At 36.5% G+C, this 26,251-nt stretch overlaps 3 protein-coding genes across 3 annotated transcripts in view; 1 reads left to right on the forward strand and 2 right to left on the reverse strand.

Annotated features, from left to right (window-relative positions):
• Positions 1 to 8,515, reverse strand: part of LOC107659546 (sortilin-like) — a 36,531-nt gene extending 28,016 nt beyond the window's left edge. Inside the window, exons 1-2 of the mRNA XM_016448532.1 lie at positions 8,144 to 8,515; positions 264 to 323 (exon numbers count right to left, since the gene is read on the reverse strand). Coding sequence (XP_016304018.1) covers positions 264 to 323; positions 8,144 to 8,410 — 327 coding nt within the window. The 5' untranslated portion in view covers positions 8,411 to 8,515. The remainder of the gene's footprint in view (positions 1 to 263; positions 324 to 8,143) is intronic.
• A 1,647-nt stretch (positions 8,516 to 10,162) lies between these two features.
• Positions 10,163 to 17,054, reverse strand: LOC107659547 (proteasome subunit alpha type-5). Its single transcript, XM_016448533.1, has 10 exons — positions 16,925 to 17,054; positions 16,315 to 16,357; positions 15,951 to 16,017; positions 15,727 to 15,853; positions 15,570 to 15,637; positions 15,338 to 15,445; positions 15,173 to 15,231; positions 12,764 to 12,866; positions 10,622 to 10,708; positions 10,163 to 10,524 (listed from the first exon to the last, which is right to left on the reverse strand). The coding sequence occupies exons 2-10, from the start codon at positions 16,341 to 16,343 to the stop codon at positions 10,447 to 10,449; spliced, it is 726 nt and encodes a 241-aa protein (XP_016304019.1). The 5' UTR covers positions 16,344 to 16,357; positions 16,925 to 17,054; the 3' UTR covers positions 10,163 to 10,446.
• Positions 17,055 to 18,301: 1,247 nt separating this feature from the next.
• LOC107659548 (synaptophysin-like protein 1) overlaps positions 18,302 to 26,251 on the forward strand; it is an 8,630-nt gene continuing 680 nt past the window's right edge. Inside the window, exons 1-5 of the mRNA XM_016448535.1 lie at positions 18,302 to 18,510; positions 18,606 to 18,680; positions 23,469 to 23,584; positions 23,782 to 23,977; positions 24,802 to 24,981. Of these exons, the coding sequence (XP_016304021.1) occupies positions 18,496 to 18,510; positions 18,606 to 18,680; positions 23,469 to 23,584; positions 23,782 to 23,977; positions 24,802 to 24,981 (582 nt within the window). The 5' untranslated portion in view covers positions 18,302 to 18,495. The remainder of the gene's footprint in view (positions 18,511 to 18,605; positions 18,681 to 23,468; positions 23,585 to 23,781; positions 23,978 to 24,801; positions 24,982 to 26,251) is intronic.

Below are 26,251 nucleotides of genomic sequence, written 5' to 3' on the forward strand. Positions count from 1 at the left end.
TTTCACAATTTGAGTTGAATTACTGAAATAAATGAACTTTTCCACGACATTCTAATTTATTGAGATGCACCTGTATATATATACACACACACACACACACACACACACACACACAATTACACAATTACCTTTAATTGCAGTTACAGTTGATGTAGGCAGAACAAAATCCCTATTTTACCAAACCTTGATGCATTTAAAACTGGATATTGTTCATGCTATGGTACTGTATTCTTATTTTAGATAATTAGTCAAATCTGACTCACCCCTGTGCCATCTCCAACCCAGGCCAGAGACACCATGCCACTCAGGTCATTGAAGTTATGCTGAAAAAGAGAAGTAGAGACATAATAAAGATTGCTTGACTGCAAATAAACATTGTAGTTAAAATTCTGGAGATGGATGATCTTAATAATCCCTGCACCGGCGATGTGAACGTATCAAATTTTTTCTACAAAAACAACCTGCATAACTCAAATTAAATTCAAACTAAAGCAAAACAGATCATTTTCATTAGCAACACTCTAAAATCTATTTTATTGCAATCTTGTTCTCTCTCCTGCTCTCTCAGTCCGGAAGCAGGTTTGTTTTCAGATCGCTTCTGTGGTGAAACTAAACACCACAGACTGTTTTACTGTAGTCCACAGGGATGAGATTGCAGGCTGGAATCAGACTAAAAATTTTAAACATAGATTGAAAAAAAAAAAATAATGACTAAAAACAGGACTCTAAACCACAGCTTTACATAGCTAAAAATAAGAAACATCCAGTACAGAGCAGAAAGTTGTCACACAAATACAACTAAAAAATCTAATATGAGAAAAACATGCTTTAGAAGAAAAGGGAGAAATTCTAATTTCTGTATTATAGACAAAAAACAGCATTTTTATACACATTTTATATGCAAATGTTTTGATTTGATGGTAAAGCTTTCCAATTTGGAGACAAGCAGACACAAAGTAGACAATCGTTGACATGCAATAAAAGACTCATGCAGATTCTTTGCTCAGAAATTCTTGTCTTGGAAGAATTTAGAGCAATAATTGAGTTAAATCGGTCATTCTTGAGATTTCTTTTAAAAATCTAAACAAGATTCATGTGAGCCGTAGTGTTTTTTCATCAGAAAAGCAGGATATTTCTCCATTTAATCTCATTACTCTATATGAACCACTGAGACATTAAAGAGACCCTTTAGGAAGTTAAACTGATCAATAATCAGCTAAAAAACAACAATTATGTTAGTGTTACGAATCCGGTCCATGGACTTCCGTCCGATTGCCACCAGAGATCACTCGTACATCATATTGACTCTCTCACTACACAGACTGTTACACGTCACCACAGACTACATTTCCCATCATCCATTGCACTGATTGCACACAGCTGTATCCAATCACACACACACTATATTACACTCACTCAGACTCACTCAAACTGCCGAGTATTGTTTAGCATTAATCACTCACCCAGCGATAGCTACTCTACGGAGCCAGTTCTTGTTTTCCTAGTTTAGTCATAGTCTCGCCTTGCCTGTTTTACTGTGTTCAGATTCTTGCCTGTGTTTTCGGATTACCCTTTTGTCTTGCTGTTTTGGACTCTGTTTGCCCCTGCCTGGAATATTGCTATTAACCTGGATTATCTCTTGCCTTGCCCTGTTGAATTACGTTCACCATCGATTGACCCTTGCCTGTTTCTTGGACAATCTTGTGTCTTGCCCGTACCATACCCATTTGCTGGTGTTCGACCCTGCCTGTGTTTTGACCATGTTTATTAATAAAAGCTTGCAAATGGATCCGCACGTCTCTAGTCCCTGTCGCCTCGTAACAGTTAGTAATGCCATTTAGATGGTGTAATAATAGGCAACTATGCAAACACATTTACAGTGCTTAATCAGAATAATCCTGGTGATTCTAGAAAGAAAAACACAAGTGCTGGGATTTATCTTTCCACAGGGAAGCGGAACCATGTAGCGACATGCACACAGAAACCACTGCTGATTCTACAGATGGCTGTGCCGCTGTCAGCCGCCCCACACTGCTAGGGAATGTGCGTGTTTGTGTGTAAGGGCACATTTAAGAGGACAGGCCCACTGTCCTCTTAAATGAAAGGGACTGAAACCTCCCTTTCAGTTTCATTTGCTGGAATGCGAGACCCAGATGGTCTGTGTGTGTGTGTGTGTGTGTGTGTGTGTGTGTGTGTGTGTGTGTGTGTGTGAGAGAAAGAGAGAGAGAGAGGAACAGAGCGAGTGCCCCACATTTTCATCTGCCTCACACACTGAGAACAAGAGAGCAACTGATGTCCAAGAGATTGTGGGAGAGAAAAGGAGGAAAAAGAATAAAGAGAGTCCAAACACACATAAACAGGCTCTGCTCCAAAAGCTTGTGAGCTCTGATATGGAACCTTGTAAGTGGACGCTCCACACAGACAGCAATTCCTGCTTCGTTCTGAGAGATTGATTTCAATAGAGTATGTTGCTAAATGCACATACATTAGGGTAAAATAGAATTGCATTATTATTACAGCATTCTTATTTAAAATCTACTCGTCATACTGGGATTATTCAACCCGATCTCACTGCAATTTACGAGGTTGCTAATTCATGCAAATTCGTACAACCTGCTTGTACAAATTCGTATGTTTTGTGGAAAATCATATGTAGTTTATGAGGTGGCAAATTCGTAGGAATTCATACAAATGACCACCACTAACCCCGCCCCTAAACCTACTACCCCTCACAGAGTTGAGGTCATTCAAATTTGTATGAATTAGCCACCTCCTTAAATACGTACGAATTGGTCGTGAGATAGTGTTGGGTAATTAATTTTTTTTTTTTTTGGAAAGAATAAATAAATAAAATAATTTTGTAGAAAAATTGGTTAAAAGTAATGTTATTGTCATTTAGAACAGACCGTGTCAGAAGTGTTCCAGTGATTTCTTAAATGGTGCCTATGTAGGCAGCTCAATGTGTTTTGGAACAGAGCCACACATTCCTGGGTGTTTTTTATTTAATGTAGGAAGATATTGTGGTAACAGGGGTGTGTGCAAAAATATGCCAAATATGAAGTATTTAAAAAGTAATAAAAAAAAAAGTTTTAATACAACGTACTGTATATGAATGCCAAAATAATGACAATGGCAATTTGTTTAAACAATTTGTTTAGAAAGAACTGTATACAAGTATATAATAATAAAATACAATTTTATTGTAATTTTATTATAAAAACTATAAAATAAAAAAAATAATAAAACATCAAAAATGGCAATCAATATGGAATAGAGCCAACACGTTTTTGGAACAAAAACCAAGAAGTAGTAAAGAAAAAACTTCTAATATGGGGACAACACCCAATTCACACATTAAGATCCATTTTGAGTATCTCATCTAAGGAGGCCTCCACTCTACACCTTTCTATGGATCACATCCTCTCTACATTTTTGCGATTCCACCAAAGCCCCTGGGGATCAATGACCATGCCACAGAATACTCAGTTTTTCACTTCTGCTCAGTGATGACAGCGTCTTACAATTTTTACACATTGTTTTTTTTCTTAAACAGCAGCTGTACTTAGTCCAGGGAAGCAAAAGAACCACAGCATTTTTGAAACTCACTAGCATTCAGGCCCATGGAAATTTGCACTCTTACAATCCAAAGTGTGAACAAAAGTTTCCATGTTACCAACCTAGCCAATGTCCCTCTGATGCAACCCACCTCAAAACAGCCCCTGAATGTTACATGTGATCCAGAACAGCAAGAAAAAGTCATCTAAAACACCTGCACAAACTCCAGGGCCAGTGTTCCCTGCTCAGTAATGTGTCTTTGAATAATGGCTACAGTTGTTGCCTCTCCATTCCTTGCCATATTTAAACCAGAAGGAAAGACACATGCTGACATCCCTGTCATGGCCAATAAAACAGGCTTGCCAACAATGGGCTCAACACAAACAATGGGTATGTGTGTTCACACACATACATACATACACACACACATACATATATACAGTGCTGCTTGAAAGTTTGTGAACCCTTTAGAATTTTCTATATTTCTGCATAAATATGACCCAAAACATCATCAGATTTTTGCACAAGTCCTGAAAGTAGACAAAGAGAACCCAATCAAACAAATGAGACAAAAATATTTTCTTTGTAATTTATTTATTGAGAAAAATGATCCAGTGTTACATATCTGTGCGGTGCAAAAGTATGTGAATCTTTGCTTTCAGTATCTGGTCTGACCCCCTTTGCAGCAATAACTGCAGGTAAATGTTTCTTGTAACTGCTGATCGGATTGTAGGAATTCTAGCCCCTTTCTCAGTACAGAACCACTTCAACTCTGTGATGTTGGTGAGTTTTCTCCTATGAACTGCTTGATTCAGCTCCTTCCACAACATTTCAATTGGATTAAGGTCCTGACATTGACTCTGTCATTACAAAACATTAACATTGTTCTTCTTTAACCATTCTTTGGTAAAAACAACTTATGTTCTTGGGGTTGTTGTCTTGCTGCATGACCCACTTTCTCTTTAGATTCAGTTCATGGACAGATGTCCTGACATTTTCCTTTAGAATTTGCTGGTATAATTCATAATTCATTGTTCCATCAATGATGGCAAGCCGTCCTGGCCCAGATGCAGAAAAACAGGCCCAAACCATGATACTACCACCACCATGTTTCACAGATGGGGTAAGGTTGGTATGCTTGAATGCAGTGTGTTCTTTTCTCCAAACATAATGCTTCTCATTTAAACCAAATTTTGTCTCATCCGTCCACAAAACATTTCTCAAATAGCCCTCTGGCTTGTCCACATGATCTTTAGCAAACTGCAGACGGGCGGCAATGTTATTTTTGGACAGCAGTGACTTTCTCCTTGCGACTTTGCCATGGACGCCATGGTTGCTCAGTGTTCTCCTGATGGTGGACTCATGAACATTAGCCAATGTGAGAAAGGCCTTTAGATGCTTAGAAGTTAACCTGGGTTCTTTTGCGACCTTGTGGACTATTACAGGTCTTGCTTTTAGAGTGATCTTTGTTGGTGGACCACTTCTGGGGAGGGTAACAGTGGTCTTGAATTTCCTCCATTTGTACATCTGTCTGACTGTGGATTGGTGGAGTACAAACTCTTTAAAGATGGTTTTGTAACCTTTTCCAACCTGATGAGCAACAACAACTCTTTTTCTGAGGTCCTCAGAGATCTCCTTTGCTCGTGAGCACAGATATGTAACACTGGATAATTTTTCTCAATAAATAAATGAAAAAGAAAATATATTGTCTCATTTGTTTGATTGGGTTATCTTTGTCTATTTTCAGGACTATATATATATATGGGGGATGCAAAAGCTTTTCTACTTTAAAAAGAGAGATTTACATTTTTATTTCCCTATTCTTCGTTTTTTTCTTTTTTCTTGCTCATATAATGCTTTGGCAATACAATGTACAGTTTATCATGCCAATAAAGCTGATTTGAATTGAGAGAGAGAGAGCAAGAAAGAGAGAGAGAGAACCACTGTGCTAAGTGACAGTTTTCTTCAGGTATATTAAAATTCCTTAGTAATTCCTTAGTCCTGCCATGGTTACAGGAATGTATGTATACACCACACATTTCCAAGTATTTGCATCTGTGTTTTTGTGTCTAGCCTAAGGCAATGGTACACAATCCTAATTGTCTGTGTGGTAATCCTGGCCATGGAATCAGACTCAGACTCTCTGAATCCCTACCAACATTAAAGGGTTTGCAAACTGGTCACAGATCAGCATTGATTACAAAGGTCTGATGACCCAATGGGGATATTTGGAGAGAAAACCCATCCTGCAGTGAAAAAGCCAAATTATATTAAAGCATGTCCGTTACACTAAGACTCAGACGGGCCACCTGAGCGTGGGGCCATGGGGCCTTCGAAATCCTCCAGAACAATCACATGGCAGACAGGCTTTTCTAAGAGAAATATCTGAAATATACTTCACAATGGCAGAAATGTCTAGAAAATTACAGTAGCCTATACAATCCTACTACTTTCCATCTATGGTCTTAGCTCCACAAGTCCTCTCCAGTGGATATGTTAAAACCACAAGGAACATCATTCGGGCTGCTTTCCTGGCATCTCACCAACACTGAGCATTTCAGAGAGGACAGAAAATGTTTTCTCGGTATACATTCTCCCCAGGACCAGGAAGGGGAAAAACCTGGACATCTTTCCCTTGTATTGAACTGGTAAACAGTCTTTGAACCTCAGGTCCAGCCAAAGGAAGCTTTAGACTTGACTCCAAATGTATTCACAGTACCAATAACAGACGTTGCCTTCAAATACTTTTCCCACTGCACTGTTGTCATGCCCCAAGCCTTTTCCCGTTTTAGAAACATTCCTTTCTTGGAGGAAACATTTCACTTCAACAGTAATTTACGCTGGACGGAATGTGAAAGGACCAGAGCCAAAAGCGCTGGCCATAAAAGAACTGGCTCTGTGTGCTTTCTTAAAGGGGTCATATGACATTGCTAAAAAGGAACATTATTTTGTGTATTTGTTGTAATGAAATGTGTTTATGGCGTTTAAGTTTCAAAAAACACATTATTTTCCACATACTGTACATTATTGTTTCTCCTCTATGCCCCGCCTTTCTGAAACGCGTCGATTTATACAAAGCTCATCGTTCTGAAAAGCGAGGTGTGCTCTGATTGGCCAGCTATCCAGTGCGTTGTGATTGGCCGAACACCTCAAGCGTGTGACGGAAATGTTACGCCCCTTACCATACTGTGATGCCGTGTCCCGGAGCGACGAGACAAAAACATTAAAACCCATTATAAACGAGGCATTTGTTGCATCCAGTGGGGACATAATTACTGATTATAATGACTTGTACTGTCTTTTTATGCGTTGCGTTGCATCGCGCCGCGTAAACATAAAACCCTGTCTGCATTTGTGATCGGAGAAACGACAAACAACAAGCGCTACTCTACACTGCTCAAAACTCGCGTTTGAATCATCAGTGGCAAATCCTTTAAATATGAAAGCGTACTTACAGGCTGTGAGTCAGCATTATTTGTCAGAACACCGGCATTGTAGGCTATATTCTCCCAGGAAACAGTCCTCATCCTCCGTAAAATGCGCTGCACACAAATTAATATTTGGGTTGAACTGTTCTGGAACAGTGTTGTAAATACAACTTAACCACTGATTTCTAGTGTCCAAAGAGAAAGGAAAACTTGAAATCGCATCATATGACCCCTTTAACAACAACAACAGTCCTTCTCTATCAGCACTTAGACTAAACTCATGACCGATTGCTTTCCCTGAAAGTAGAGTCAATGTGCTCTGAATCTGGATAAATAGAGGATGCTTTTCATTGAACAGGACGTTTACCGATAATGCCTGCCCAGCGAGAGGTAACGACAAATGCTGGTAAAACGTAATTGATGTGCTCGAGGAGAGGGTTAGATAAGAGTAATTTATAGAGAAACAGCATGTTCACGGACTTCTTAAGGGTTAGTAATCAGTCATGGGCTGCTGTAATGAACGAGCTCTGACTGGATCTGGTTAAGAAGAATCACCTGACCCTGTGGCGTCCATACATAAATATAAAAGAAACAGATCGCAGAAACATTAGAGGCACATCAAGAGGATGAATGCATTTGTTATTTTGGCATAAAGATGAAATCTGTGGAATGTCTTAAAGGAACATCAAACACAAAAACTCTGGCACATCGTATGACAAGGTGATGCATGCTGAGTTTGTTTTTATAATGCTTATTCGATATCAACCATCTGGAAAACTTCACAAATATCATGTTGTTTGAGTGCTTGTTCTGAAAAAAGACTGAGAAATAACATTGGCTTGCTGAGGTGATGTAGGTACATTATTCGGTAATCTCAGACCACAGGCCAGTAGTATGATCTCACTTTTGCAATTTATGGTTCCTAGAAATGTAGGAAGAGCTTTCGAAGTAGAGAAAAATAAGAATAAATGTTTTAAAAAAGTACTACCTAAATATTAAATGAAATAAATAGACTTAAGCTTAGTAAACTTAAGTTAACCATCCAAAACAGAAAAATGTTTCACAAAATCATAAAATAAATTCGAAATAATTTTCACAAAAATTATATACATAAAACTTTCCTTTATATTATATTATTATAATAAGATATTCTGACCTACCGTATGAGTATTGTTTTTTAACGTAGAATCATAGCCGTGCAGTGACTGACATTGATTTTGCGCGGATTCTTCACTCCTTTTCATCTTCACATGGTCTGGCTCCTGTAAATCCTTCAAACTGAGCAGATTTCGTGATTTGTGACTCTTTAGAAACGTGGTTTGCTGACTCCTCCTGAAGCTGCTGGGTCTCACTTTAAAGTCCATGCAAAGAGCCACTGAGAATAATACAACCAAAACACAGCAGAATACGGTGCTCATGGTTCCCATTAAAATGTGCACAAAATTCTTCTGTCTAAATATCTATAAATAGCAGGTTTATTGGTACCAGAACAGAACGTGCAGTGTTTACGCTCTGACGCATGTCTGTAGTGAAGCCGCCGCTCACACTGATAAACTCAGTTATTGTTCAAGATTAAGATGGGCGGGCAGTTCATTCAACACGCCCATTTAGTCGCGCTGACGTTGCCTGGAAACATTTAAAAAAAGTTGTGGGTTCGCTTATAAATATTAATTAACTAAGGGTGATGACACGCCTCAGCATTCCAATAGCAAAGGCTTAACATTAATTAGAAAATAGCGACATTACTCTGCTATTTACCAATGGTTTATAAATATTACACAAGCGTTTAATACAGTAGAAGTGAGTTAACCACGCCTTCTGCTGACCAACCTATCTCACAAATTAGACAGTGTGACTCCACCACCAGTCTCTCTTTCTTCCGATTTAATGACAACAAACCTACCACGTGTTTGAGAATTGTTTTTTTTTTTTGCCACTGCCTTGGACTGCTGTGAAAAGTTTTGACTGCCAGCATTAAATTATTGCATTAATATTATTGCAAGCTTATATAATTATTACATCCGAGCCATCATGCCAAAAACATTTGATATTAATGGATATCACATTTAATAATATTGTGTATATAATATTGTTGCTTATATTAAATCCATTTAATTTAAAATTATTTTTCTACATGTCAAACAATGAAACTTTATGGTATAGAATTAATAAAACTGATGTCTAAGCCATTAATAAAATAAATGAACTTGTGACACTGACCATGTTAATAATTTGTACAAAAAGTCATTATATAACAGCAAATATCGATCTATGACCCTGGACCACAAAACCAGTCTTAACTTTCGCACGTGAGTTTAAAATATTCTAGCTGAGCCCCCAGCGTGAGTTTTTTTAGGCGACCGTTGTTTTAAAATGTATCGCCTTATTGTTTCCATGGCGCCGCGTCATGCTTGTCATGTGACACAACGCAGCCACAATAGATCTGTATGACACATGGATCGCTTTTATTTCGTTTTTCCTGTTTTATTCAAAATATTCACAAACATGCTCACTATATTATGAAATATCTGATATTCAGATTCTGAAATATGTGCAATTAAATCTATTTGGTAGTTTAAACACTTTTATATCGACCAGACTGATCACACCGGTGTGATCGTACGCGTCAAAGGGTTAAGTAGCAAGGGTATATTTGTAGCAATAGACAAGAATACATTGTATGGGTCAAAATCATCGATTTTTCTTTTATGCCAAAAATCATTAGGATATCAAGTAAAAATCATGTTCCATGAAGATTTCCTACCATAAATAGGAAATTTCCTACCATAAATATTTCAAAACTTAATTTTTGCTAAGCAATATGCATTGCTAAGGACTTCATTTGGGTAACTACCAAGGGGATTTTCTCAATATTTAGATTTTTGTGCACCCTCAGATTCCAGATTTTTAAATAGTTGTATCTCGGCCAAATATTAACAAACCATACATCAATAGAAAGCTTATTTATTCAACTTTTAGATGATGTATTAAAATAATTGACCCTTATGACTGGTTTTGTGGTCCAGTCACATATACAGTATATTGTTAATGATAATATTTTCCTTCCACACAAATTTATCAAGTTCACCTATAATAGCATATATGAAATTTCTTTTTTTATTAGCCTATAAATGTTGTCTTGTTAAAATAAATAAATAAATAAATAAATCAAACATCAATTTTTCAACAACAGTTTATTAACGCATTGATTTGTAACAAAAAGGACCCCCCCCCCATGTATTTTCAACTACAAGATCTGCTGTTCTGTGCTTGTACAGAACTATAGAAATTTTGGGATTGACAGAGGAAAAAAAAAGTATAAAGACAATTCCTGTCTGAACAGGCAAACCGTAGGATGCAGCCAGAGTATTACGTATGCAATCGCTGTGTGGAGATTCACACAAAATTACACTGGATTTTTCGTATTAAACATCAGTCAGGCTTTGCAGAGCTCCATTCAGCTCTAGATATCCTTGATGACATCCTCAAGCTCTTCTTTTGTGTACATGTGAAAGGTCTTGCCGGGCTCTATTGTGGCAAGCTGCAGGCAGAGAGGTGGAAATTGTCAGAACCTTCATATACTTTTGAATTAAATTATATTTCACATGACCATGTGAGGTAATGCCCTTGTGTATTACCTCAATGTTAGTGGCATTGAGTTTCTCCTCCATCACTTGTTTCAGGATAGTGAGAGAAGACTTAATGGCATCCTTTAACGTCATGGACTGAAAAAGATAAATATATATATATGAACATTTGGTGGGGAAAGGCAAGAGCATCAATGCTTAACTTGAGACTGGAATTTTTTGGAAGCAATTAGATTTATGGGGAAGTCTTTTGGACACTGGCTGCTGCTTTATTAGATTGCACGATCACATGGGAGAGTCTGGTGACTAAAGTTACACTAGTAGAGGCATGACATACTGGAATGGGAAGATGGGTGGGGTAGATTTAAAAAGGGACTCTTATTTCCCAAGCACGTGGCTCACTTTGCTGCTCTAGTATTCTCTCGGGAGAAACACTTTGCTCTGTGAGAACACACTCTTGAAATAATCTGACTGTGGCTTTATGGATCAGATGGCTCAGTTACCGCTTAGACTTTGCTATATACACAGGCTTGTGGAGTTGAGTTTGCATTAGGGCTGTCAAAATGGCTGAAAAACTAAATTTGTATTTCTTATTTAAATATTATCAAAATTCAAATTAAATTCTAATTTAAAATGCATAATTTCAGTTAGGGTGAAGAAAAGCTTTTGGCTTCTCTTCTGAGGCCTTATAAACAAAACAGCATGTATGCATTGTTTAATAAAAGGGCCGAAAGCCAATCACACAGAGTACATTTTCCATTTAAAAACACGATAAAGTCTCGAGATATGTTTTTTCAAAGTTGAACTTGCATTCATTTTACATGGCTTTCTAAACATGCGGCTTCTTTTGTGCGAGATGCGAGTGCAACGGTGATAGATGTCCCTCTAGAAAATGCGTGAAATATGCGTTCTGTGTGAACGGCTTGGTTTCAGTTTTGATGTAAACAAGATTTTCTCCACATTGATGTTCTCTTTTCACGCAATATTTGTAATTAACAACGCTAGTGTTAACAACGCTATAATCTAGTGGCTTCAACTGGATAGGCTAACAAAAACATTAAAATGCAACGACACTTACATCGTCATCGCATCTCGTGAGCCACTGATAAGGCTGTCTCCTTAACGCACACCTAAAATTCGAATGCAACGTTTTTGCATTCGAATGTGGATTTTTATTTTAAATTCGACAAATACTCGAAATTCGAATTTTTTTTTGACAGCCGTAGTTTGCATTATAGAAGAAAGAAGATTACTCACGGAGATTACTCTTACAGGAATAGTTCATCCAAAAATGAACCTTTCCTGAATTTACTCACCCTCAGGCCATCCAAAATGTAGATAAATGTGTTTCTTCATCATAACAGATTTAGAGAAATTTAGCATTACATCACTTGCTCATCAATGGATCTTTTGCAGTGAATGGGTGCCGTCAGAATGAGTGTCCAACAGTTCTCTGTTGGAGACATCACAATAATCCACATGACACCAGTCCATCAATTAACATATTTGGGGACAAAAAAATCTGCATGTTTGTGCTTGAATGTGTCACTTCTGGTGAAAATACCAGTCCATAATCCATAACGCTTCCTCCAGTGAAAAAGTTTGCCTCCTACATATTTGTTTAGGACTGTTTTCACTTGTAAATGGTGCTTGTGCATATTTCTCTCTTGATTCAAACAAGACAACATTTTTACTGGTGAAAGCAATATAATGGATAGAGGACTTGTATTTTAGCCTGAATCAACAGTTTGAAGTTAAGTGTCTTACTGACAAATTTATTATAAACACGCAGCTTTTTGCTTCACAAGATGCTAATTGATGGACTGGAGTTGTGTGGATTTCTTGTGGATTATTGTGATGTTTTATCAGCTGTTTGGACTCTCATTCTGACAGCACCCATTCACTGCAGAGGATCCAGTGGTGAGCAAGTGATGCAATGCTAAATTTCTCCAAATCTGTTCAGACATAGAAACAAACTCCTCTACATCTTGGATGGACTGCAGGTGAGCAAATGTTCATATTGTATGGGTAACTAGGTATGGACGAGTAGGGAAGTTTGTGCTTTATAAAGGATGCTGAGCTGCGCATTTAACTTAAGTTTTGAAACCGAGCCAACTACTATTTCCTCATTAACTTTACCATAAAACCTTAAAGAGGAAATAGAGATGAAGCAGAAAGAGTGGGTGAATGTACCTTGTGGTAAACCTCCTGCAGAGAGCTCTGAGCTCCTTCAGATGCTGAGCCGATAGCCCTGGCATCACACTGCACAAAAGTGCCTGAAGGGTCCATGTGGTATCTGTTAAAAGAAGTTTGGTGTGATTTACATACTTTACTAAATTAAGCAAGTCTGTATGAGTACCTAATAAATAAAAACCCACATTTTAATAGGGATTATAATGTTTTTTATATTCATTTCTTGTAGAGCTACACAATTTGGGAAAAAAAAAAAATTTGTGATCGCTATTCAAAATGCAATTTAAAAAAAAAAAAAAAACCGCTACACAATTTGACCAAAATTTTGTTATTATATTATCAATATAACTATAAAAACATTTTATTATTATTATTAATATTATAAAAGAAGTGCTGCGCTCATGTCCCATGCATGTATTTAATTAAATCACAGCCTTGACGATTGGTGATAAATCTAAACACTATCATGATTTTGGTTTTATTTCAATTTATAGTGCATTCCTGTTTTTTTGGAATGTACATCGTTAGCAGGGTAAACATTAAAAATAACCCAAATCAGCAAAACGGGTTAAAGCAAAAACTTTTTTCCGGGGGTTGGGGGTTGCAGGGGCGGACACATACACAGGGTTATTTGGCAAACAAAAAAAGAAAACGATTTTCCTTGAAACTAACTAGTAACGTATCTGCCATTGCCATTAGGCAGGCTCAGACTACAGATTATGGTGGGATATTTGAAACAGCAATACCAAGAAAGTTTACTCACTACAATATGGTGCAAACACATGTAACATTTAGGATGCTTTTGATATCAAGTTTTACTGGTTAGGGTACAAGATGACCTACAATCTAAAACATGACATTTCTGAAATTGTTTTGTTCAAAAGTATAAATGGTAAATTAAATACTAGAAAATCAATATAAAATAGGAAATATACAAAGACAGTTTACTACAGAAAACTACAGTTCAGTTCAATTAACAACAACAAACATATTAAAATGTCCAAGAACTGGTAACGTAAACAGGGTTCGTACAGATACTGCAAAATGAAATTCCAGGACTTTCAAGGACTTGCACTACTTTTTTGGTTTTCAAGGACTAAAATCAGATCTCACTTATCAATCAATATTGTTATTATCTTTCAAATTCTAATAAATAAACTAATAAAACAAAATGGTGCAAATAAAGTGCAGCACCCTTATTCAAACTTTTTTTTTTTTTTGAATATATGATTGACCTGAAGAATGAAAGCTATATCATACACTTATTTTGAAATCACGATGTACAATAAATCGCATATTTAGAAATGTTCATGGATTCTCCTGTGTTGGCATAGGTTTAAATGATTTACGTTACAAATCAAGTGAGTTTTCCCAGATGAACGTAAAGCAACCCAAACTCACCGCATATGCAGAGGAAGAGTTTAAAGTCCCCATGAAATCAAAATTAAAGTTTTTTGGGTGTTAGTGTCAATATGTTAGTCTTAAGGTTAATTATAAGGCAGTGTGCTCCAAAACAGTGACAAAATTCGCATTTAGAAGATTTTCATGTGATTCAACGCCATTTAAATCCATTTAATTGCAATATTTGGCCACATGCAAAGTGAGAAACATTTATTTTGAAATCGCAATCTACAATAAATCGCATATTTAGAAATATGTTGATGTATTCTGTGTTGGCATAGGTTTATAAATGACTTACGAATTAAAGTTACAAATTAAATGAGATAACGCAGTTTTCCTAGATGAATGTTAAGCAACCCAAACTCACCGCATATGCAGAGGAAGAGTTTAGCCCCTTTCACACATACAGTCTTTACTGGTAAATTACTGTTAAGAGATCATGTGTGAACAGGACCTTTTCAAAAAACCCGGTAAATTCGTTCTGGCAATCATATTGTTCTTATGGAGATGATGTGATTACTCTGAGCTGTTTACAAAGCTCCGCTGCTTTTTTAATAGCTTTTCTATGTAAATATAGATTACGCTAGATGGAAATCTTGTGCCTCGCAGCTTTTTCAATGTGTCGCGCTCGAGACCCAGGCTTCTTTTCCATTCATCAGCTGCGACTCTGCAATTGGATACTATTATGCGCGTCTCGTGTTTATAAGAGCAAAAACTTCTGATTGGCTAGTAATGTTAGTTTAGTTGAGAGTGAAAGCTGTGTTCCTCTCATACATTGGTAGGCGAACTCATGAACTCGAACGTGATATCAACAAGTGTTTTTAAATGTAGGACGACTATCTTTTTTTTTCAAAAAAAGCCAAACGCCGCACGCCGGAGATCCGGCACGGTGCCGGAGAACTTTAGGCCCTGGCAAAATTATAAAAATGTTTAAATACCTATGTAAACAAATTGCTGTTTATTTTGATAGCTAAATACTACAAACAGTACTAAAGAAAGTGTACTTACAGCTGAGGTCCTTTCTCATCAACACCTCCGAAAAGCAGAGCGACACCAAAAGGACGGCTCTAAAGATGGAAAAGGTGGATATTTGTAATCAAACTACAACCAGAGACAACTGTCCTGGAGAGAACTGAAAAATAATGCAATAAAATGTTAGCAAGACGGTCATACCATAGCGCCAGGGTCAGCGTCCTCCTCTCCAAACTGCAGAGCGAGGTTAGACACAGCCTGTGTTACGCTCTCCACCGTCATCGTCTCATTGTAGGTAAACCAATGGTTCTGCAGAAACACAAGAATGCTTCAAATATATGGCATTTGGTGTAAGAACACTGTATTTATTAATGAGACCCATTGACTAATCATAGCAGTGACAATACAGATTTTGAAGAAACTGTTCACTGACCTGTGTTTCCACTCTTGCTTTGTCAATAAGTGTCTTTGCATCAGCTATTAAGCCACTCATGGCACAGCCTGTATTGACAAATGAACATGATCATTCACAACTACTTTTATTATACTTATCCACATGGAAAATATGTTATTTTAAGCATTTTTCTTACCAATATGAGTGTCAATTTCTACAATCTTTTCAATGCTGCTGGGCTCCATCAGAGGAGAGGTTATTCGCTTCTCCACAGCGAGACACACTCCCTCCAATGTCTGAATGCCAATGGCTGTGGATCCCAACTGGAAAGACGCACAAAGCCAAAAAAATTAGCCCTAGAATTCATTTCTTACAAACCGAGAAAATTCAGACAAATTATTCTGCTAATAAGAAGTGTACCTTGATGGCTTCAATGGCATATTCTACTTGAAAAAGCCTTCCCTCTGGTGAGAAAGTGTTCACTCCTCTGAGGATGGAAAAATATGTTAATATGATATAGTAAGTGTATTCAAATCTGTATCATAATATACTTTACTAAATTGTAGAGTTAATGCAGTTGTTATATCAGCAAAACAAAACTGAAAGTGTGACAAGAGTGTGACATTACATACTTTAATTATTCTTTTACAAAGAGATATGTAAATATCCTAAAAATATATAGATATATGAGCAGCCACTGACAACACAAGCATGAAACACAGTTGACTGAACATTCAAAGCAGTGAAAGAGTAAAGCACAGATAAAGGTAATTCTTCATCTTACCTGTCATACTCTGATCTTGTCAGGAACATTTTGAAATGCAAATCTATAAAAATCAACAAGAACAGACTTAGATTATCCAACTTTAAATGTAGTTAGTTAGCACAAAAAAACAACAGCTTGCTATGTAAGCTGCGCGATCTTAGCACTGGAGTTCAAAACCAATCAAACACCGGCATCCCTTAGACTGATTGGACGATTTTGAGATAAAAGGCGGGGTTAAGACTAAACCGTCTATTTGATTGGTCGAACCACCCTTTAATCAATGACAAGGCATGTTTTACTTCAACTCAAGTCATTCTTAGATGAGCTGAATAATAATACTCCCGTCGTATTTACTTTCATATATGCACTTTTCTAAACTCACAAAGGCCACAATTTCCCATAAAGTTTTTTATTCATATTGTTCTTTATTTAGGCAAAAACCATGTGAGAACACAAACACATGGGCATCTAACGTTAGCTAACAGGTTTACTACTAAATAAACAACACACGGGCCGTTAAAATAACTTTACACGATATACTCTGTTGTCTCAAATGCTTTTGTCCGCTGATCTGCGGTTTACTGCAATAGGGCACTACATCATAAAGTGTTTGTTATAAATGTCTTACCTTCTGCAGTGGAGGGTGAGTTTGCTAGTTTCAACAGTACAGGAAGTGTTCACACATAATCGCCCGACAAAAGCATTTCGGTTCAACTTAGGTTCCTACCCCATTGAATCCATCATAGAAGTCTTCTTCTTCTTCTTTTGTGTTTAATGGCAGTTGGCAAACCAGCTTAAGGTGCATTTCCGCCACCTACTGGGATGGAGTGTGAGGCCTCGATGAACGAACATATTATATCTTGTTCTCATCTGATGACATTCTCTCTCACTTTCTGTTCCTGATGTTTGGCTCCAATCTTTCCTTCTTTTCCGCTTTTCTACTAAAGTCCACTTACTACTATTGTTTCTTTCATTTCCGCCGCCATCTACATCCTCCAAATCCAGATCACTTCCGGACTCTACTCCACTTCCGTCCATCTTGGCCTCAGTCACAACCCAGTGTCGCCAACCGCGCCCCCACCCATCATAGAAGTCTTTAACGACCAAATCTAGTAGCTGTTATCTGTAGGAACTACATTCTAAATAACTTCATTATTAATCGCCACAGTTTCCCTTTATTCACATATTTCTGCCTTTCTATTCCCTGCTTCCTTCAGTGCATTCATGTGTGCATGCTTGTCTTTTAAATTTGATTAAACACCTTCAAATAACAAACAGGCATTATCATTGTTAAACATAAACTCAGAATTTGTATTTAAAAAATATGACAAAAAATACTCAAATACAAAGCAGCAAATTATAACAGAAATTAAATGAACTTAAATTAAACAGCTGATCTACAAATTGTTATACATTTTTCAAATCATTTTGCCACAAAATTTAGATCTGGATGTTATTACAATAATTAAACCTTTTGTATGCATGTAGCACAACAGAGATGTTTCTTTTCTTTCTTTCTTTCTTTCTTTCTTTCTTTCTTTCTTTCATTAATTTTTGCATTTTATACGGTCAGGTCAAGTGTATAAAACACAGTATAATTATTTTGGTAAAATTATATTATAATTGAAAATACATTTTTGTTTCCAGTAAAATGCAATTTAACTTTCGAAAACATTAGGATTGTTTTTTTTTTTTTTAGGATAAATCGGTAATTATAGCCCATACTTATAATATATTTCTGTTATTGATTAATAATAATTAGGAAACATGAGCAATTTTATGTTTATTATAAATACACTTTAGGTGAACTTATAACACTTACTTAATAAAATATTGTTTCATACATTTTTTAAATATGTATTAAACATTTGACAAAAGTCACATCAATGAAGCAAAGCAAACTATCAACTAGAAGCAAAAAACTTCAGTTTATTTGTGCGTATTTTGTGTATGTTTTTGGGAGATCTGGCAACACTGCAGTGAATTTACCCGTGTATGTCACTTTAAGAGAAAGTTGAAATCACGTGTCTCACTGTAGAAAGTTTGACAAGTTGGTCGACACAAGTCTTGCTTTCCCGCTATCGAAAACCTTGAATGTCATTCTCTTGTGTCTTCTTCTTCTGTTAATAACGAACTCGGAAACTATCCTTTAATCGAAGTCTTTTCTATCAGCGTCAATATAAAAACACACCCAAAAACATGGAAATCGTGCAGGTAACGTAATAAACTAGCAACAGTTTGGTGATCTTCGTCTTTTCCGCTCAGCAAAATCACGTTGAGGATTTCATCTTTCATTTCTCCATTTACAGAAAATCATGTCGGGGTTTAGTCTGGATTTGGGACCAGTGAAAGAGCCACTGGGATTTATCCGAATCCTGGAATGGGTGAGTTTCTGCGATCACTAAACGGATCCAAATGTCACGTTGTGTCTTTTTGATAGTACATCGATCATTATGAAAGTTGATCGATAGTTATAAATGTCTTTAAACACTTTATTATGCGATCATATAAATGTACCTTGCACGCTACGTTGCAGTCACACATGGTGCTGTTTTGTCAATATAAGGGGCAACACCCTTATCAAAATAATGGACCAAAATTGCTATATTATCCACTGTTTAGGTCATCTAACATATAGACATCTTTAGGTGTGTCATGTGATAGGATATGTGCTGTAGAAATCATCTCAAACATACAAATGCATGCAAATTTACACAAGTCCTGCCTTGCACAGTCCCTTGAGAATGAAATGATGTTTACATTGCCAACGGTAGGAGCAACCAAGATAGTCCTGTTTGCCACATGCGCATTTAGAGCCTTCTGTGCTGGACTTTAGTCTAATACTAAATATACCACTGCAAACAATGGAAAATCTAGGCTATAAAAGCTATAAAACGCACCTATCTGCAGGGTTCTCCGACTGATGTGGGTAACTAGGCCTGGAGCTCATTAACCTACTACGAAACCAGGCTGGATATGAAATTAACTTCACTTTAATTTACTTTACTTTTTAATGTCAGTCTGATCTGAGTTTTGCTGAATCAAGAATAGATTTATAGTAGAATAATATAGCTTTCTTCGTAAGGGAACCTCAAGCTTCGGCTTGTGAGCTAAATATATTTTTGTTTGTCCTCTATTTAGTCTTAGACTAGACTGAAATTCGATCCAGTTAGTCTGATATGGTTTAGAAGGCCGGAAGTAGAAACTAACTGCCACAAATTTCAGTGTTGATATGTGAAACTTTACCTGCATACTCGCTGGCGTAAATATCCGACAGCACTGAAAACCAGCCAAGATCATTTTTAGAAGTGATGTTGTATCTTCAGAAAAGAATCCCAGCTGCTGTTGCTCAAATAGCAGGCAGTTTATTAGATGTTCACTAACTGAATTGATATCCATACGTGTGTGTGTGTGTGTGTGTATACTATATATATATATATATATATATACAGTATATTTATATATTCTGTTTTGGATGCTGGCAAGATGTTGTCCCAACCAGGCTTCTAAACTAGGTGTGTATATATATGTATATGTATGTGTGTGTAGATCTAGAGGTGTGTATATATGTGTGTATCTCACCTGGAATGTCTACATCTCTATCACTTTTGCCTGAGCCTTTGTAAACGTTTGCACTTTGCACACAATTTTGCTTTGTCTTTGCAAGGTGAACATGCAAGGCGTTAGACAAAAGACAAGGTGTAATTTAACACAGTAGTGTGTTGTTTTGGATCCTTCGTATGGAAGTAATGTAATTTCTGCAACTTAATCCAGACTGCAAAGCTGCTGCTTTGGGGACACATTACATCACAAGCTCATCGGAAATAATTCCAGACAATGCATTGCAAACCCAGAGTGCAAGATAATACAAGTTCATAAGGTGTAAATGAAGCTGTTATCTCTCTGTAGGTTATAGCAGCTAAACCCTTGTTCCTCTTTCACCCAGTAGGAAGTACGCCACCAATATGCTGATTTGGTTCTTATTAATATCAATATCAATATTGAAAGTTTTTGCTGCATAATTTGCTGCATTTTTTGTGGAAAATATGATACATTTTGTAGGATTCTTTATTTGAAACCAAAATCTTTTGTAACTTTATAAATGTCTTACCTCAAAATAAATCTTACCCCAACATTTTGGATGGTAGTGTATCACAGTTTCCACAAAAATGTGAAGCAGCACAGCTGGTTTCAACATTGATAATAATAAGACATTTTCTTGAGCACCAAATCAGCATATTAGAATGATATCTGAAGGATCATGTGACACTGAAGACTGGAGTAATGATGCTGAAAATTCAGCTTGGCCACCACAGGAATAAATTACACTTTTAAAAATAGAAAGCAGTTTTTGGAATTGTAATAATATTTTACAATATTACAGTTTTTACTTTATTTATAAAAAATAAATGCGTCCTTGTTGAGCAAAAACATTTTTTTTTAAATCATAATTATTTCAAACTTTTGACTGGCCATGTACATTTGTGCTTCTTTAAGGTGTAATACGTCTGCCGTTAGTTGCATAAAAGGGCTTTAATGTGGAGGAGGATATGGCTTCTATGCCTTCATAAGCACTTTTCTCAAGAATGTCCTGAATTGAATAAAATCTGAGGAAATGGGCAGTTTGACACATTTTTTACTTGTAAAGCAAGGATGTCAGCCACTCCCTTCAAAATCAGCATGTGTCTGCAGTGATGTTTTTGCTTTTAACCACCACAACCCAGATCTCCCAGCAGTAATGCAACAATGGAGAGGATGTTAACAGCTAAACTGACCTCTGATCATGTTGACGGTGGTGGCATGGACGGTTCATTCACACAAAGGCGCTCTTTAATAGTCAATTTCTGCGCGTAGGTGTGCATTCCAGCGTGAACGTGGCATCCGCACACCATGTGGTTCTGTTGTTTGGTGCCAGGCACCCTTAGCTGGCCCACTGTGCTTCTCTGTGCCAAGCACCTGCACCGCACGCTCAACAGGAATGAAGCCAAAGTCTTGCCGGGGTGAGGATCGCACACCCACTCTTGGATTTTCTTGGCAGCAAAAATGTAGGGCTATTTTTACAATCATTTTGGGGTGCAATACAGACCAATGTGTCTCAGGATCAGATATCTGGTTTAAAGAAAGGAGAAAACAATTTCTATTGGATAGTGTGAGGGTTTCTTAAAAAAAAAATGTTAAAGGGGTCATTTATTTTTTTTTTTTAATTATTTTAATATGTTCACTGAGGTTTACTTATAATGTTAATAAAGTTTTTTTTGCACAAAAAAAGAAATGTGTGGAAAAATGATTATTTTCAACCCTCATTCTGACCCTCTGTCTAAAACGACCTGTTTTTAAGGGGCGTGTCCTTTAAGACTTCTCAGTAATCGGCCACTGTTATGATTGGCTAACGTCATTGCATAGGAAACTGTATCAATGCCCCCTCCTATTGCATGTGAGTGTTTTGACAACATAATCAAAATAAAACGGTCATTTTCTGACAAACATTATGAAATAATTTACTTATGGTTTGTGATGCAGCTGCAGTCAGATCTAGTACCGCTTCATCTTTCAACATGTTTCTTTGTGAACTCTCCATGACACACTGTGCCTCGTTTACAAAACAAAATGCTCCAACCAATCCTCTGACACTATCCGGGGTGCCATTAAAAATAAATTATCCACTTGTTACTTACACTGGGATCCTTCTGATATCTGTACAAAGACGCAAACAAGCTTTTTAAACCAAACGTGTCAAATCAAACGTTCTTTCACTCTATTTGTCCTGACGACAGACTCAAGCACGTGGACTGTGTCAGAAAGCAAACGCGCATCTGTATACTGTATCCAGTGTAGACAAGATAGCAAACATTTTGATTGGACGATGCACCCTCCACAGATGATATAAATACATATAAATAAATTTAGACCACTTAACTTAGTGATTGCTATCGGGATGTGAAGAGATTTTCATTGGATTCACCAATTTTAAACAGCAGCATATTGAAAATAGAATTCTCACAAAGGACTCTGTTCTGGAGGGAAGTTCTGCATCCCACTATTGTTTCTCCTGTATGACAGCAACTGCTTCTCAGAAGATCCTTCATTGTTTCTTAAACGGGTTCCACAGAGACACTTCAGTGATCAAACAGTCCTTGGAATTCTTTAATATGTAGCTGAAATGTAAAAGAAAGGTTGAACTTTAACTTGGTTTGAATATGTGTGCTTCATTTCCACTGACTCAGACTGCGAGTAGAGCTCTCTTTAAAGGTATAGTTCACCCAAAAATGAAGATTCTCTCCTATGGTTTGAAATAATATGAGGGTGCAAAAATAATAGCAGAATTTAAGCATTTTCCTACTAGTTCTTCACAATTTGCTAAATCTAAGATCCACAGTGTTCTTCTGTTCCACTGTATGGCTCTTAAAAGTTACTTTTACGTGATTGCTATGGATCCTGTCACAGCAAAACACCTTGGAAAGAAAGAAAGAAAAGACTGGCTCAGAGTACACTGAAAAAATTCCAGCAGAATCTATAAATCAAAGCTGTGCTACTGTAGTTACTCTCACAAATGTCTGCAGAAGCCACTTCCTGTGTGGAAGTGGAGCGTTTGTAAAAGGAAAGCAGTGAACCACACTCCAGGATATGTGTGAGTCAGTGAGGGCAAAAGCGTTGAAGGATCATTTACAGATGTAGGGCCTGTCTGGATGAAGACAGCACTCTTACTATGATGTGAAATCAGGTATTGCCACATGCAAATGCTGAATTCATGTTTTTGAAGTACATTTTTGTGTATGTTAAACTGTCACTAATTGGACTGCATGTGTGTTACTTTTGACGCTTCAGAAAGTTCTGGAAAATTACACCTTGATTCTTGAAAATAATTTCATGCACAACAAAGTTTATATATTGATCACATATAAAAATGTGATGAAATAAAAACGAATAAAATTGACAGAAAACACAACACAATTACATTTTAAAAGGAAAACTGAAAATATAAAAATAAAAAACTAATTCCAAACATTAATAAAAACTCTAAAACTGTCTCAACGATGCTAAAATTACACTCAACATTCAATGCTGATAATAACAAAACAGCCAAATGCCGACCGATGCATGACAGCTGTTCTGTAGAAATGTAAAAATGCTATTTTCTAAATGTCTAATTATGATGATTGTTGTGTTTTTAGGTCTTCACCATTTGTGCCTTTGCCACCACTGGTGGTTATGTTGGATCCACTCAGTTCACTCTTAATTGTGGAAGTAAAAAAGACAACGTTACTGCTAATTTTGGATATCCTTTTAGGTAAAGCATCCAGATCTCTACTATATATATTATTTATACATGAAAGTGTCATTAAAAAAAAAAAACGGTTAAAATGCTGTCCTGCTGTTAGTCATGCAATGAGTAATCCACATGTATGTTGATTGAAGAAAGTAAAGGTTAACTGGAGAGACAATAAATTGAGCCCCAGTAAACATGTGACTTCCACTTCTTACTAGGCTTCCGAGTCAGCCATATGAGATTCCTCACTGCAATCACAGCAAGAACATGACTTGCCTGCAGGGAGATTTCTCCTCCTCGGCTGAGTTCTTCGTCTGTGTGGGCGTCTTGGGCTTTCTGTACTGTACTTTCACCATCATCCTGTACTTGGGCTACCAGCAGGTTTACAGGGAGTCTAACCGTGGCCCCACAATTGTGAGTCATCACTCATTTTTTTATTTGGAAATATTACTGTGATAATATGAATGTCATTAATATCAGTGGAGTTATTTTGTATTGCATTTTTAAATGCACTTGTCATGAATATCATGAAACGATTGGAAAATTATCTTTGTGATGCAGAATATTTGTGAAAATTAAAATAAAATTAAAAACATGTTTAGTGAGGATTTCTTACAGTTTATTAATTTGTGGCCAACCAATTTGAGTTTTTTTTTTTTCCCAGTAGACATTTAAATATTTTTTTATAGCTGTACATATGGTTGCAAATAAGAGCTTTATTTAATACATTTTATGTACATTTATTTATTTTTAAAATAATTTATTTGAAAACTTTTCCAAAGTATTAACAAAGTGCTTCATCCAATTGCAGAATTGTAAATGATTTCCCTTTACACCAAAATAAATTTAAACATAAATATTTTAATATTCAAAAAAAACTTGAAACTTTACTGCGATATACACATTTACAAATGAACATATCCATATAAAACATTTTACATATATATATAAAATGTATAATACATATTCATTATATATTTCTATATATGTTTAATTATATATTCATATTTAACAGCAATTTTACATTATTTAATCAATTCACTAATTAAATTTTAATTTTAACAGAAAACATTAATTATCCATTGTGAATATTGTACATGTTGGAAGTGATTTTCTTTCATCCGTTGGCCTAATTTTGTGCTTTTCCTTTTGACAGACACTTTATCAGAATGTCATTATCCCTACCATTTCCATGAGCAAGGATTGATATCCCAAACTTTCCTCTGTTTCCTCTCCAGGATCTGATTGTTACTGGGATCTTTGCTTTCTTGTGGCTGGTTTGCTCCTCAGCCTGGGGAAAGGGTTTAACAGATGTCAAATATGCTACGAATCCTGACAGGCTAATAATGGCATGTCTGCCTGAAGATCACTGTGTGGTGAAGACCTACCCTTCAATGGGTCATCTCAACTCCTCTGTGGTAAGTACGATTACTAACTGTTAGTTCTGCTCTATTTTGTTTCAAATTAAGCCTGGTTAATATCTAGCACATTTCATTGTGTAATATTTGTTTTATTATGTAGGCTATGTATACATTATGTAGTTCACATGTCCTACTCACTCACGTTTATATTTTATACACGCATTTCTAAGGCTTTTAAATTATCAAAATGATCAAAACTTTGCTGAAAAACCTGTTGCACACCATTTACTACATGCCTTTTGTTGTCTGATTGATAGTTCACACTTTTTAGCCAGTAAAAGGCCTATTACTATAATTGTAAAAATGTCCACCTTCAAGTTGTGGTTCACATGTCATTTTCCTGTGATATCTTTAATGATTTTTATGAAGTAAATATAAGAATAAGCTTTATATTATTAGTAAAATTTCAAGATGATCACTTACTGGACTGAAGCAGCTTAGGTTTACTTGTTTGTCCATACGTCATTTATTAGAAAACTTGTTTTAATATGCGAGTATCAAATATAATACAGGATTTTAAGGAAAGTTGTATTTCTTCATCTTTCAAACATCATTGCATTTCATTGCATTATATGTTTTAAAGGGATAGTTCACCCAAAAAATGAAAATTCTGTCATTAATTACTCACCCTCATGTCATCCCAAACCCGCAAGACCTTCGTTCATCTTTTGAAGACAGATTAAGATATTGTTGATGAAATCCGAGAGTTTTCTGACCCTGCACAGACAGCAATGCAACTGACACCTTCAAGGCCCAGAAAGCAGGGTTGCCAGGTTTTCACAACAAATCCGCTCAATTGCCAAAATGGGGGGTTCCCCTGGTAAAATTTGCATTCCAGGGGCTAAATATAACATTATTGGGGTCACTTAAACTCACGAACATGAAAAAAAACAAAACACGGCAACAGTGTTAAAGGGGTCATATGATGCGATTTCAATTTTTCCTTTCTCTTTGGAGTGTTACAAGCTCTTGGTGCATAAAGAAGATCTGTAAAGTTGCAAAGACTAAAGTCTCAAATCCAAAGAGATATTCTTTATAAAAGTTAAGAGTCAACCACGCCTACCTAAAAGAGCTCGTTCTAACATGCCCCCACATATCTACCTCACTATGTGGGAAGATTTGCATAACGTCGCCCAAATGTTCACGCAAAAAAAAAGGCGTAACTTTAATTCTTGCTGTTGCCGCCGCTGCCATGTTGTGGAGTCGCTGTGTGTTTGGTTGTGAAAGCAAAACTACTTTGTTTGGCCTTCCAAAAGAGGACGATATC

This window comes from Sinocyclocheilus anshuiensis, unplaced genomic scaffold (genome assembly GCF_001515605.1).
Source record: "Sinocyclocheilus anshuiensis isolate Anshui unplaced genomic scaffold, SAMN03320099.WGS_v1.1 scaffold848, whole genome shotgun sequence".
NCBI classification, from domain to species: domain Eukaryota; kingdom Metazoa; phylum Chordata; class Actinopteri; order Cypriniformes; family Cyprinidae; genus Sinocyclocheilus; species Sinocyclocheilus anshuiensis.